The 15372-nt window shown below is 48.6% G+C and overlaps 1 protein-coding gene across 2 annotated transcripts in view; it reads left to right on the top strand.

The window, feature by feature from the left end:
- The window catches only part of PRKCB (protein kinase C beta), a 244315-nt gene that overhangs the window by 126004 nt on the left and 102939 nt on the right, over nucleotides 1-15372 (top strand). For both annotated transcript variants that reach the window (XM_038419585.2, XM_038419584.2), the window contains exons 4-5: nucleotides 9024-9135; nucleotides 11214-11342. In XM_038419585.2, the coding sequence (XP_038275513.1) occupies nucleotides 9024-9135; nucleotides 11214-11342 (241 nt within the window). The remainder of the gene's footprint in view (nucleotides 1-9023; nucleotides 9136-11213; nucleotides 11343-15372) is intronic.

The following is a 15372-nucleotide window of genomic DNA, read 5'->3' as shown; positions in this document are numbered from 1 at the left end:
ATGGTCCAAGGGTCTGAGCTGAGGGAGTGTGGATGTGGGGGAGGAAAGTGATGCTCCTAGGTCGTGTTCGGTGGTGCTCCGGCTCTTCGGCTGGAGAAGGAAGCAGTCGCTAAACAACCTCCAGCAGAACAAGTCCTAGGAAAGTCTGTGTGTGGCGTTTATGCTCCCCCATTCAGGAATAACCTGTGGAGGGAGAGTTTGCCTTCTGTGAATTATTCTGTTACTTAGACGATTAAGCCGAAGATGCAGCTCAGGAAAGCACAGCAATCCTTACTTATCCGTATGTTACACTGAGCTTCGGTGACAGGCAGGCGTTGCTCACAGCCTCCCCTCTGCCCCCCTGCTGCCAAGGAGATAAAGAGCATAACATTAGAGATACAAAAAATTCTGATGGGTGGCATAGAGCAAATCAGGCTAAAGGCTCATGCAAGCCGCTGGGGGAAGAAGCTGTGACAAGGAGGGAGCCCACCAGATGTTCTTTGCCACCAATCGCACTGGCACCTTGGAATAAAGGAGGGAAGCTTCTTCTCCCTCTGTGGCAAGAGGTGCTCAATCCCTGCCACAGCTGCTGTGCCAGCGTATCTGTCCTCTGCCTAGCTCTCGGGTAGGGTTTCCTTTCCTTTTTGAGAATGTAGAAACAGAACAGGGAGTGAGGCCATAAAAATGACTCTGGCAACTGCAGCCTGAGATTTTAAATGTCACAAGATAGCCAAGAGAAATGATTTCCTTACGTTGATAAAGCCAGAGTAATTCAGCTGAATAAATGTGGCAAATCATCCATTTCTGACTCTCTTCCAGACCCTGTTTGTTTTTCCTGCCTGGAGAATTGGGGCTTTAATGGATGAGGAGGATTTGATCATGCCAGAAGGATGATTTTTGTTTGTTTGATTACAATTTTTTCCCTCCATTTTCTGGAGCACGTAAAAATCAGATGTGCAGTAGAGCATCCAGGAAGTAAGGGGAGAGATTTAGTAAAGCAGGCATCCATCGCTTCTCTGAAATTACAGAGCAGCAAAGTGCTATGCAAATACTGTCCTCTCTCTCTCGAACCAGGGCCATGAAAACTCGCAGGCCAACTCTGAATAGTGTTAAATTGATCAATAGTATCTTCCTGCACTGAGGACTCTGCCATGTTGTATTACGTGTGAATGGCTTAGCAAGTTTGCAATACCTTACCCCTACCCCAACGAGTCTCTTCTTTTGATTCAGGCCTGAATATAGAAGCCTTCAAAATAACCTGTTTGAAGATGACCAATCTGAATCTATAGTGTAACTGACCCTAATCATCTAGAAATGGAAAAGGAAGGTGGGTAGCATGCTAGGGGCTGATTGACCTAGTATTATGCTAGTTTACACCAGGGTAACTCTGGTGACTGCAAGAGCAAGGTGAAATATAGATGCTTCAAGAAACTGATTTAGGGTCTGCTCTCCAGCACTTCTCCTTCCAGTCTGTCCCTGTATGACCATAGCATCCCCTCGGTGAGCTATGCCTGGGGAGGAGAACAGCAACTCTGTTTGCAATCAACTTTCCTTCATGTCATTACCTCGAGCAGGGTAGGGAAGGTGCGGGAGTCACCCTACATAGAACAGTTAGGGCTTTGGTGTACAGAACCAGCAGATCCCTTGACCTGTGGCACAGGACACAGCCATCTGTCCAGAGACTGTTTCTGCATTGCCTCCTAGTCACCTTGCCCCCCACCCCATGACAGCCTGGTTCCACAGGTAAGTTGGGGAACACATTCAAATGGCTGGAGTCCTTCCTGGAGGGAGGCACCCAAAGAGTAGGGGTGAGGAGTGGCACTTCTACCACTATTTGGGGAGTCCCACAAGGATCATTTTGTCTCTGGTCCTTCTGAACATCTACCTGCAGCCAACAGAGCTGGTTAAATGACACAGGCTCTGGTGTCATAATATGCAGATGAGACGCACAGAGCCACCTGTCCTTAACAAGATATGACCAAACCACTGTACCCTGGCTGGACCAGTGTTCAAATAACATCAGCTCATGAAAAAAGAGAAGCTGGTTGAAGATGAACCTAAGCAAGATGGAGGTGATGCTGGTGGCAGATGGAAAAACCCACAACTGGTCAATTCAGCCTGTAGTTTAGGAGATTCCTGCATTTTCTCCAAGGATGGAGCTCTCGCAGTGTAGCAGTTGCAAGTAATGCTTTCTGCCATCTCCGGTTGGCTGGGAGACTCCTTCCCATCCTGGAGGATGAGGAACTGGCCTTGGATATTAATTCCCCTGTCATCTCCCATCGGGCAGTGGCATATACCTGGGCATGAAGCAGTCAGTCCTCTGCTCTGACTAGTGCAGAATGCTGCCACTCATCTCCTTGCCGATGTGGGCAGCCATGAGCACATCACACCACTCCGTGCTCTGTGTACTGGTTTCTAGTAGAATGTCAAGTCAAGGTCTCGGTCGTTATGCAACGGTTTGGGCGAGGATGCCTCAGACTGCCTCAACCTCTGGGACAAGGACCCTGGACAACTCCGCTCTTCCAACCCGGGGGAACTGCTCAGTGCAAGGGGAAAGCTTGTCTCTTCAGGGGACGGAGCTTCCCTTGGGCCAGGGAAGTGGACTCCCCCAGGAAGTAAGGACCATCCCACACCTCCCACCTTCCCCTCCATGTGCCAGGTGCACTGCTCCAACCTGCTTTTGCTAATGTACACCCAGAGCACAGTGGCCCCGGAATATGTGAATTTTTTTTTTTCAAAAACAGGAATAATCGCCCTAGGTACAACTTATCCTTGGAGAGGGGAAGAGAGACCACAAAAGGAAAGAACCCCAGGTGACAGGTGTCAGTCATATCACTTAATGAGCTCGGATGTCATGGTGCCAGGCCTATACAAGAACCCGAGTGGAATAAATGAGTTGTCCTGTGGACTGCAGCAGCCACCCCAAGAAACCACCTCATGGAGCTTGGCAGAGGCCTCGGCACATGGCCGGTGTCGTGGCAGGGAAACCTAGCGGGGCCAAGTGGGACAATAGCCATCTTTCACCCCGCCCCAGGGCGGCAACCCAACAAAGCACTCGCCAGGGGGCTTCTCTGGGGAAGCGGGTAACCCACTCTGTCTTCGTCTGTGCTGGGTGCTGCAGTGCCAGCACAAGGGGACCCCATGCCAAGTAGGGGCCTTTGGAGGCTACCGTAGTACAAAGGAGGTGGCGTCCCTTCTGCCTGTCCCCTGTCTAGATACTGTTGCCATCCAGCTCTGAGCTCTCGCCAGGGATTCTGGTCACCGCAGGCGGCCGCCGTTCCTGTGGGAAAGACTGGGATTGGGAAAGCACTGCCTATTTCAGGTTTCAAAAGGAGAGTGGTGTGAGTGCTGGGGGAGGAAGGGACTGACTCTGTTAAACGCCATTGTGCTGTCCTCTGCCCCTGGGTCTTAGGAGCTGTGTCCTAGGCTTCCCCTGCTTAGGGCTTTAGTCTGTGTCTGTGAGTCTCTGTGGATGAGATGTGCCATGCATACCCGTTGCGTTCTGCGGGCTAGCCTAGAAGAAGCCTCCTTTCCTCAGGGAGGCTCACAGTAGTTTTTAATCTTCTCAAGTGTCTTGTTTTTCTGACACAGAGTCACAGGAGCCAGTCTAATCCCAGTACAACCCTGTAAAGCAACCCTGTAAATCAACTTAGCAATGCCTCTCTCCTGCAGCTATACCATAGCAAGGGCTGAATGTTTGATGGCAAGCTCATCAGAATGAGGAGGGAATAGCCCAGATCCCGGGTATTAGCCATGAGGGGCATGTGTGCGTTATAGGGAGGGTGGGGGTGTGATATCTCTTTGCATGTGAGTATTCCCTTGAGTAGCAATTGTACTTTGCTGATCTGACTCTTCCAATGCAGCGTGCACAGCGAGTTTCCTTCTGCTCCTCGGATTGTACTCTTCCAGCAAGCCCCTCAGAAATAACCTTTGCAAGACTCCTGCTCTCCCTGCAGTTTGTTCTGACAGAGCAATCTGTGTCTGAGCTACTTTCTGTACTGAACACGGACAATGAAGAGCAGGGTCCATGGCTGAGTGCCCCCACACCGCTGGTGCTCAGTAAATGATAGATTTCAGGTTCTTTGGTTGGAGAACTTGATCCTGTTCCATCGCTGAGATTGACAACCAGATTCTCAGGCGCTGCTGACCCATCAGCCTGATATAGATAGTTGTCTGAATCAGTCCCTGCACGGTGGAAACACGGATACATTGGAATTGGGATGAACCAGAAATAAAGAGATCCTTCTTGTGCAGGCCAAAGCTGATTAGAGCGATTATTTTGAGCTTCCACACAAATAAAGTTGAGATTAGAAAAATCCAAATACGGGTCACTTTTAAGGACTTCCATGTAGGGGAAAGTTGTATCAGACTAAATCCATAAGCTTCCTTACACCGTAAATGGATTTTTCAGGGTGTTCTCTTTTTCTTCTCACCATTTTTGTGAAAAATGGCTTGTTTACCCATTCACATTCATAGACTTTATCGCCAGAAGGGAACATCTAGTCTGACCTGTACAATGTAGACCATATAATTTCACCTAGTTACTCTTGGATTGAGCCCAGTTACTTGGACTAGACTAAAGCACATCTTCTTGAGAGGTTTCAGAGTAGCAGCCGTGTTAGTCTGTATTAGCAAAAAGAAAAGGACTCCTTTTCATCTTCCTGAGAGGCAGCCTTTGCTTCTTCATGGCCCACTTCCTCCTCCTCTTTTGTCCAGCAGCGCCACCATGAATTCTGAATCGGGGGCATGTGGCATTTTCCTGTTGGCTAAGTCATGCTGTAGGGGCAGCCTGGCTGCTGCTACATGGCAGCACCAGGAGTGACTTGGTGGCCCGCAGGGAGCGAGAGAGACTTTAAAACACAAACAGCAAAGGAGCTGTCAACTAGATTGTTTTTGTTTAACTTTCCAGTCACTAAGTTTTCACAAGTCTCAAAGTTTCTCCTTTCCCTCATTTGTGCTAAAATCTGAGTTTGATTTTTCCTCTGAAATCTCTGTGATGTCTCATTGTCTCCCCTGGGAGCGCAGGAGCTTTTCAAAAGTACAGTGTTACTTAATGAACTAGCTTTCTTGGTGCATGGGGGTTTCCAGGAGACAGGTTAATTGTTGTTAACCCTCATCCTACCAGGCTTCCTATTATCCAGATGACAAGTCCAGTTATTAAAAGGAAGTGTCTTTTTTTGTTATAAATCTAAAATAGTTTTGATTAGGGTAATGTATGAGACCTCTTCAGTTTTCAAATGCAATTAAATTTGCTGAAGCATGCATCCAATATCTTGTACTTACGCAGGCTGAATTAAATGCAGTTCAGTTATTGCCCATCTCCCAAATATCATTTGAGTTATCTGGGGTATCGTGAAAGGAAATTTCTAGGGTATCAAAGTGATTAGTGCAACTGAAAGCTTAAATGCAATAAAGCTGAGAAAATTAATTTAAGGAGCATGTACTGTTGACATCCATGCTTAGCTGAGGCAGGTAGGTGATTCTCAACTCCATGCTTTATCTTACATGTTTATTTTAAGTTACAATTTACAGAAAAGGGGTGACCCCTCGTTTTAGGGCACCTTGTGCATCCATTAGAAATAGGGTCAGCCCAAAAGACTGAGCCAAGAGCAACTCACTCCCAAGCCCACAAACAATTAACCAATAATTAAATCAGGAATCATTCTTTCCAGGAATGCCAGTCCTTGCTGAGGCCCAGCCCCACATCCAGGAATCAGGTCTGGGAACATGCCCCTAAAGGTTAATAGCATTTGGGTTGTTTCAGACCAGAGTGGGGTGTCGCATCCAACCTGAAGGACTCCTCCTGGAGAACCCTGCTGAGATCTCCTCCTGCCAGGCTCAGGGAGAGGCGCCAATACCAGATGCAGACAGCTCTGAGGTGGGCAAAGGGTGTGTAATCGTGTTGCTGGCGGCTGCTCAGCATGTCCCAGACCCTGAGTCGCCCAGCCAGTCCCAGGTACCAGCAGAAGGCTCAGGGGACTTGCACTGTCCCTGCCACATGCTGCTGGTGCTCCCGGCCTGGCCCTCTTCTCCCAGCAGCAGCCCGGCTGCCATGTGTCCAGGCCCTGCTTAGGCCTGGCATTAGATGGGCTCCCCCTGCCAGGGAATTTCACCAACATGATCTCGAGCCTCCCTGGGGTACTGGAACCTCAGATTCCTTCTGTGAGCTCATTTGGGGTCGAGCACGGCCAGGACGAACAGCCCAATCTCGTGGCGAATGTTTTCCTTCTCAGCTCCAAGCTAAGCCAGTAAGAAGTGCTTGCTGGGAGTTGCTTGTAAAGCCTTAAGCAGTGTGGGTGTGACTGGGGGAGAATACCACAGACCGCTAAAAGCAAACAGGAGCAGCTGGTTTTCTCAAAGGTGAAACCAGTGGTGTCACTAGCTCAGCAGCCTATGCATGCTTCAGTTTCTGATCGGAAAAGGGGGATTTGGGGGAACATGCAGCAATGTCAGGAAGACCACTGATGACATTTTGACTGAGGTTTGCTGTTGTAAACCCCATGTCTCCCCCCCCCCCCGGTCTTCCCTGGAGGGAAGCAGAGAAATGCTTCCAAGCAAACTCAACAGATTGGACAGGCGAGGAGCACTGGTTGTGAATTGCATCTCAGTGTGATGAAGCGAAGCATCCAGCTCTGGAAACAACGCTCCAGGAAACAGTGATGCAACCCCCTGTAAAAGCCTATGGAAAGTGCGATGCAGCTGATGGAGAATTCTCTTTACACTGTAAAATGCTACAGGCTCCCAGCTGATGCTATTTAATGTATCGGGCAGAGAAAAGAAACAGAAGGAGAATGAGGTGTTCTAGGGTATGGATCTGTCTCTGTCCTGCCCAACCCCAAAGTTGCCTGCAGTTGAGTTGATACAGAAGGGGCTGGGCTCCTCTCTGGGATTCCCTGCAAAGTTCCCAGTGGTGGGAAAATTATACCCCTTCTGAGTGGCTACATCCTCCCTTTGCCTACACTCTGGAGTCTAGGAGGCAGGTGCAGTTCTTAGCAAGATTTGACATGGGATCTAATTTGCATTTCTGAGCATTTTAATTCAGTGGGTTACCCTGAGCTTTAGCTATCAAAACGGCATGAGAGGCTCTTGCTCTCACCATAATAAAATTAAAACCAGAGTTTATAAATGGCTATTGAGTGACACTTCTCCAGGATGGATTGCAGCTAAATAAAACTTACAAAGTAGGCTGGTTAATCAGGCTTCAATTACACGGGAGGATGCTGCAGGAAAAAAAACCCTTCGTGCTGCCAGCACTTGCTTTTTGTTTTCCATTTGCCATTGTTCTATTTTTGTTCTTGTCAACCTCTGTAATCGTACAGGTTCCCCCAGACAGCAGTACCACTGGTAGGGAAAGGGGTAATGGATACGGTGAAAAAACAAGGCACAACCATGATTGTACCCCGTTCCTCACCCAAACGGGGACACAGGCTGGCAATGGCAATATTATGTGTAATGACTCAAGCTGGTTGGAAAAATTCCAGCAAAACGTATTTTGTTGATTGGATTTTCTGACTTTTGTTGCAATTGAAACATTTTGCAGGGATGGTTCTATTTTGGTGAAGCTGCAGTGAACCCAGGCAGGGCCATGACAAAATCCTGCCTGGTTTCCTCTAGCTCACCCACTAGTCTCCTTGGCAGTTCAAATGCAGGATGGCCCTAGAGCAGGGTACCCCAGCCATCCTGGCTTTCGGAAACCTACCAGGTGGACTGCCCCGGAGCCCAGGCTCTATTCCCCAGTTGGTGAGGGATAGCTCAATGGTTTGATCATTAGCCTGCTAAACCCAGGGTTGTGAGTTCAATCCTTGAGGGGGTCATTTAGGTATCTGGGGCAAAAATTGGGGATTGGTCCTGCTTTGAGCAGGGCGGTTGGACTAGATGAGGTCCCTTCCAACCCAAATACTCTATGATTCAAAGGTTTTGGTTTTCATTCCAAATTGGAACAAAACTAAACTTTGAAATGTCAGACTCCTCGGCAAAATGGAACTACGAGCGCTAATTGTGATTTGCGCTGGACACTACTGTGTTTTCCAGTTGGGCTGCTGTCCTCAATAAGCGTATTGCTGCCCATCACCATCCGAACCTCCTGCAGCAGCATCCCAATCGCTTTCGTTAATCACAGTATCTTAGGTTCACAGAGCGCATAGGGCTTAAAGTCAGAAAGGACCATTAGATCTTTTAGTCTGCCCTGCTGTATGATACAAGCCAGAGAACGTCCCCACCTACCCTTGTACTGCATGCAATACCTTGTGTTTTGCCAACGTGTAATTTCCAGGAAGGCAAGCAGCCTGGATCTGAAGCTGGCAAGAGATGGAGAATCCACCACTTCCTTTGGCAGTTTGTTTGCAGGGTTAATCGCCCTCCCTGCAACAATGTGTGCCTTATTTCCAGCTGGCATTTGTCTAGCTTCAGCTTCCAGCTTTTGGTTCGAGTTCTGCCCATCTCTGCTAGACTGAAGATCTCTTCTAGCACTGGAATTGCTGCCCAGAGTAAATGGGAGTGTCTTAGTTTGGGTGCTGGGCTGTTGGGGAAAGCGGATAGTTGGCTTAAAACCCTCAAAGCGCGAGAAAGAAGAGGGTTAGTTTCTTCTTCTAAGTTACGAGATTCCCTAAGAGTAGACTGGCTGCTGACTGGCTTCAGTGCATAAGGATGTTTGTTGGGTGGCTGAACGTGGATGGAGACCTTGGACATCTTCTGCCACCTTGCTGCTAACAGCTCACTAGGCCTGGCGAGTACGGCGTAAGAACTGGTATCCAGTAGAACAGGCTTTGTGTGGGCGCTCTGCCCAAGGGTGAATTTCAACCTCCGGGCTTCCAGGTTCAGACCTAATACATCAAATAAGTTAATTTGTTGCTTTTAATGAAATGTGACTGGATCTTTAGGGACCTAATCCAGCTCCCACTGGAATCAATGGGAGTTGGATGTGGCCTTGAAGCCCTATTTCTGCAAAGCCAGGTGGTATGTGAATTGCCAAGGGTGGGGGCTACATGCTGATATTTGATACAAGTCCATGATCTATCTTGATCTCTCTCTTCTTTCCATTTTAGGATCCAAGGAGCAAGCACAAATTTAAAATCCACACGTACTCCAGTCCCACCTTCTGTGACCACTGTGGCTCATTACTCTATGGACTCATTCACCAAGGGATGAAATGTGACAGTAAGTGAAGCTCTTTGTCACGGCCATGGCTGATATAAAGGGGCAGGGCAAATCTCTGGTGGTCTGGGGCACGTGCCAGGGATGAACTCCTGACCACATTGAAGTCTAAGGGCAAAACTTCTATCGACTTGGGATTTCACTTCATGTCTCAATCTGTCTCAATGCTCCAAGCAGGATTATAGTGTATTAGGGTGAAATGCACATTGTAGTAGACACTTACTACAGTGTCTTACTGTAGTAGACAATTACTATTTGTGTGCTGCGATGCTTGCTGGGGAGGGTGCAGCCCCTGCCTCAGAGAGCTCAGGCTAGGGCTAGGTGGACGCACAGAGGGCATAGCAGAAAGGGGACTACAAATCGGGAACTTTCTTACACGCATCAGTCAGATTCTCTGTAGGTAAAATTGCACCTTCTCCTTTCCCCACCTGACTTTTCAGAAGTCTTGAAATGGGAAGTAACCTCTGACGTGTGCGCGGGAGGGAGCTTTTCCCAGGTCCCGGTCAGAGAGCAGAGACCCAGGATGTGCAGGTCACCAGCACGACTGAAACGCCCACCCTGCCCCGTACGATCATGCTCACAGTGCGTCACCCAGGTGCCATCCACTGGTCACGCCTCACTGCTGAGATGGAAGGGGGGTCAGAATAGCCTGGGACTCTGGAAGGGGAAGAGCTGCAGAGGTCCCTGGTTGGGACCAGAAAAGATACATGGCCTAAGTCTCTCTTGGCTAGTCCAGCCTTATTGGCCAGTCCTTTTTAAGGCTCACTAAAAGGAGATGAGAGATTTTTCCAGCATTTTTTTTCTTCCTCGTTCCCTTTCCCCAACCCCTAGGGAGGCTGGTGTACCATCCCCAAAGTGAGGGTTACTTCCAGAGCTGGGTGGCTCAGGGGCTTTGTCATGGGCTATAGGGCCATTCAACTCTAGCTCATGGGTTCAAATCCAGCTCAGTCTGGCAGTTAAAAGAGGCCCAAACCATTTAATGGTGGTTCAGCCTCCGTCTTGAAACAAACTGTGAGGCTTTACGATTCCTGGGGGGGTGACGGGGGTTTCTGTCCCATTGGGTGCTAATCAGCCCCCTTGTCTGCCACAACAGAGGTTGAACATTGAATGAAAGAGACTGAGCTCCCTCCCGACTCTTAGCCCTGCAGTGGAGAGCTCACGTCTATCGTCCACAGACAAGGGACAGTGTGAAGAGTTGTGGGGACATGTGCTTTACATGGGTGCAGGGGGAGGCAGAGGGAAAACCTGTGATAATTTCAAACCACATGCTCAGAGACTGACTTCCGTGTACGCTGGCTTTTAGCGCCACCCTGTGGCTGTCCCATGGTGGCGACAAAATGCCCTATGTTTTATGCAATTTCAACAGTCCTTCTAGAAAGCATTTTCTCTGCGCTCATGCAGGTCTCGAGATACAGTAGCTAGTGGAATTCATCAGGGAGCGATGACAGATCTTTTCATCGCTCAAATGCTAACTAAGTGAATGGCGTTTCGGTTTCAATGGGGCTATGCAGTAACCAATAGAACTGGCGATGAATCCCCAGCATCTGCTTAAGTGGGAAACCTCTCCGGCTGCCAGGGGGCTGAACGTGCCAATATTATGTAGTGCCGGTTTCCCCATCGATGCAGAAACTTGCTGCTTGGGGCTGCTAATCAATTCTCACTTCACGCGCTCTCTCCCTTCCCGTTGACCACTGACAAATTCAACCTAATGCGTAGTATTGCACCATGGGCATAGTGGGAGAAGTCATCCAATCAGTGGATAAAAGTCCCAGTATGGTGGTTAAAGCTGGCACAAAAAGCACTGCAATGTTTACGGCCTTGATCCTGCCATGAGAGGCAAGCTGGTGGATCTCTGTGCACATGTGGAGCCCTGCTGAAGTGACCCAGCTGGACTCCACAGAGCTCCAAAGGTCCATAGGCAGAACCAGGGCCTGCATTAGTATTTGTACCAGATTCCCCCACAATCATGCCATCTCATGGCCCGCTCGGTTCAGAACTTCCAGGCGAGCTAGGAGCTGACCGTGGGGAAGGTAATCTTGTAATCTCACTGCTGTGGAGTAAGTGTCTTTCCTTCTGTGCAGCCTGTATGATGAATGTCCACAAACGCTGTGTGATGAACGTCCCGAGCCTATGTGGAACGGACCACACTGAGCGCAGGGGCCGGATATACATCAAGGCGGATATAGAAAAAGATGTTCTCACCGTTGTAGGTAGGTTCATGGCTCTGCTGTGCAGATGCAGACTCCTCCAGTCCCTCGCTATTGTAACTTGCTGCTCTGGAAACTTGGCATAAATATCTGGTGTGTGCGAGTGCTTTTTACAGCCGGAGCGTGCTGGAGCTGCTCACGTCCGTGGTAGTGCTCGTTAGTGGTGAGTTTGGGAGGAATGCCCTCTCAATTCTTTGAACACTGCCTCTTCTTTCTGAGCCAACCTGTTTAATAAACTGACAACTCCAAGCCTCCCCACCCCATCTGCTGGGTCCTGCTTTTATCTCTGACTTAGACTGCAGGCTCTTTGGGGCAGGGATCTGTATGTTTGTACAGCATCAAATAAAATGGGGCACAGGCCTCTAAGCACTAACACAAAGCAAATAATAACAGTCTTCTGGTGCACTTGTTACTTCCCAGGGCCAACGGTAGCATGCCAAACCAACCTGTTAATGCAGGTGGGTGCTGGATCCTCCAAGCTGTGCAGGTGCATTGCGGGCTGGCTCCGCAATCACTAGATGGGGCGTATATGATCAACTAATACATAGGGGAAAACTCAGGGAGGGTGGCATCGCCAGGAAGAAAACATGAAACACCAGAGCCCCCTTGTGGTGTCTCGCACACAGGACATGTGCAAATGCAGAAGGTATGAGAGAAAGGAAAGGCATTTGGGCTCTAGAGAGGGTTATTTTCTGCCTCCAATAAATACGATGGCTGAGACTCCATTTCTGCTAGCAGAATCCAGCCAAGTGTTTGTAAGGGATCTTGATTCCTCTGTGTACATTAACTGCAGGAGAGACCAACTGCTGAAGAGTAGACGTCATTAGATCTGGCCAGTGAGGAACACCCCTTGTCCAGCCAACAGCTGGGACCACATTTGAGGCAGAGAGAGGAGGGGTCTGGATGGTCTGGGCGGGACAAAAGCTGACTTTGAGAACAGGGCGGGTGTTTCTCTTGAAGACTGAATGTGACGCCTGGCCCCGCTGAAGGAAGGAGGGCTTGGTCTGGTGCTAATGTCACTGCTCATGTGGCTGTTCCCAGGCTAGCTAGTCTCAGTGGCTGGGGACTGTTAGAAAGAAGCCTGCCCAGTTCTGTAACTGGGGCCTGCGCAGAGGGCAGGAAGTGTATAAAATTGTATTAAAGGGACAGGCCGCAGCTGCTCGATCTCTCGTACAGCCTTCCCCCCCACCCCCCTGACCTCAAAGGCCAGTCTGGCCTTCAAACTATTCCATTAATATCAGACTCTCATCTTTCTGTAGCAAGGGCTGAATCCCGCTCTCTAGGATCTCCCAACTTTCGGTGGCTCCTTTGGCAGAAATCTAGTTGACAGCTCCCTGCAGTGCAGATCTGGCTTCTGGGAGGAGATTCTGAGTTTGTGCTGCTCAGACACACCTTGGTCAGCGTTCAGGCTGGAGCACCCCACCTCTGGAGGCTGGATTTGAAATGGATAGGTCTGGCTCCGCGGGCTCTTGTTCCGGGCTCCTTAGTTTCCTGTTTTGGGGCTTTCAGGCTGAAATGGCCACAGGTTGGCTCCAGCTAACATGATCTGAGTCGCGTTTGTGCTGGGAGACCGGGATGACATGCGTCTGAAAAGACAAACACTCTGCAGTGGTATTTCAAAGGGGAGATAATCTTCCTCTTTCCTTCTGCGGCCATGTTCTGCTCTCCTTTCACCATCCTTGCATTTCCTTTTACCATCGTCTGTCCCTCTGAGCATGCAGAGAAGGGGAGTGTTGTTCTAAAACACCCAGGGAGCTCCCAGGTGTTTGAAAAAGCATCTTGAAAAAACGAAGCAATTAAAAAAATCCCTGTTGTTTTAGAGTGTACTGAGTGGGCACAGAGATGCAGGGATTTCCCCCCCACCCCAGTGTCTGAGCTGCTACATGACTGGATAACTAGGTGGGAATTCCTAAGGGTGTGTGTGAATAATTCCTATGGAATGCAAAAGGAAAGGGTGCAGAAAAGAGCCCCAGGAATGATTCAAGGCTGGGAAAACCTGCTTTAAAGTGAGAGACTTAAAAAGTTCAATCTATTTAGCTTGTCCAAGAGAAGGCTAAGAAGTGACTTGGTTACGATCTACAAGTACCTCCAGGGGGAGAATGTTTCTGGGAGCAGAGGCTCTTCAATCTACCAGACAAAGGCAGAACAAGATCCAATGGCTGGAAGTTGAAAGTGGAAAATTCAGACTAAAAAATGATGCCTTATTTTTAACCATGACCGTGATTAACCCGTGGAAAAACTTGGCTAGGTATGTGGTGGATTTTTTTTGTCACTTGGAGTCTTTAAATCAGGGCTGGCTGCTTTTTAATAGACCTGCTCTAGCCCCACCTGAAGTTACAGCTTTGAATCCCGGGCTGAGGTTCTCTGGCCTATGTTATACAGCAGGTCTGATTAGATGGTCACATGAATAAATATTTTAATTTAAAATGTTCCATTGTTATTGAAGATGTTCAGGTTTTTGATGGAAAACCAAGGGGGGGGGGAGGTGTTTTTCAATGAAACTATGAAATTTCAAGGAAAACTTTCAAAAAAACAAAATCTTTTTGTCACATCTCTTGCAGGAAAAATTTTTCCTTTCCCAAACGGCTGCTCAGATGCCCTGGGATGCGCCTCGTGTAAATTCCTAGATTTGACACTAGGACGGGGAGGGCTAGAACAGAGAGAAATCCTGGGTCCCGCTCTCGGGAAAGCCTTTGACACTCCACCACCACCAAAGTCTCTCTGAAACCCCTGCAGAACCACCACTAGGCTCTTTGAACCCTTTCGTATGGAGCTGAAGAGAGTCAGGTGCATTTGTTTCAAACTGGTGGAAAAAGTATTTTATTTCCGGCCCTTTAGGGAGGTGTCGGTGGAACCTATCATCTCTTGGCTCCTGGAGGAAGGCAAGGAAATGTACTGTGTTCTCCAGGTTTCAGAGTAGCAGCCGTGTTAGTCTGTATTCGCAAAAAGAAAAGGAGGACTTGTGGCACCTTAGAGACTAACAAATTTATTTGAGCATAAGCTTTCGTGAGCTACAGCTCACTTCATCGGATGCATTCAGTGGAAAATACAGTGGGGAGATTTATATACACACAGAGAGAACATGAAACAATGGGTATTACCATACACACTGTGAGGAGAGTGATCACTTAAGATGAGCTATTACCAGCAGGAAGGGGGTGGGGAAAGGAGGAAAACCTTTTGTAGTGATGATCAAGGTGGGCCATTTCCAGCAGTTGACAAGACCGTCTGAGGAACAGTGTGTGTGTGGGGGCGGGGATAACATGGGGAAATAGTTTTACTTTGTGTAATGACCCATCCACTCCCAGTCTCTATTCAAGCCTAAGTTAATTGTATCCAGTTTGCAAATTAATTCCAGTTCAGCAGTCTCTCGTTGGAGTCTGTTTTTGAAGTTTTTTTTGTTGAAGAATAGCCACTCTCAGGTCTGTAATTGAGTGAACAGAGAGATTGAAGTGTTCTCCAACTGGTTTTTGAATGTTATAATTCTTGACGTCTGATTTGTGTCCATTTATTCTTTTACGTAGAGACTGTCCAGTTTGACCAATGTACATGGCAGAGGGGCATTGCTGGCACATGGTGGCATATATCACATTGGTAGATGCGCAGGTGAACGAGCCTCTGATAGTGTGGCTGGTGTGATTAGGCCCTATGATGGTGTCCCCTGAATAGATATGTGGACAGAGTTGGCAACGGGCTTTGTTGCAGGGATAGGTTCCTGGGTTAGTGGTTCTGTTGTGTGGTGTGTGGTTGCTGGTGAGTATTTGCTTCAGGTTGGGGGGCTGTCTGTAAGCAAGGACCGGCCTGTCTCCCCAGATCTGTGAGAGTGATGGGTCGTCCTTCAGGATAGGTTGTAGATCCTTGATGATGCGTTGGAGAGGCTTTAGTTGGGGGCTGAAGGTGACGGCTAGTGGCGTTCTGTTGTTTTCTTTGTTGGGCCTGTCCTGTAGTAGGTGACTTCTGGGTACTCTTCTGGCTCTGTCAATCAGTTTCTTCACTTCAGCAGGTGGGTATTGTAGTTGTAGGAATGCATGAT

The sequence above is a fragment of the Dermochelys coriacea genome, chromosome 10 (genome assembly GCF_009764565.3).
Source record: "Dermochelys coriacea isolate rDerCor1 chromosome 10, rDerCor1.pri.v4, whole genome shotgun sequence".
Classification (NCBI taxonomy): domain Eukaryota; kingdom Metazoa; phylum Chordata; order Testudines; family Dermochelyidae; genus Dermochelys; species Dermochelys coriacea.
The sequence above is the reverse complement of the archived record's forward strand: the minus strand, read 5'-3'. Positions and strand labels throughout refer to the sequence as shown.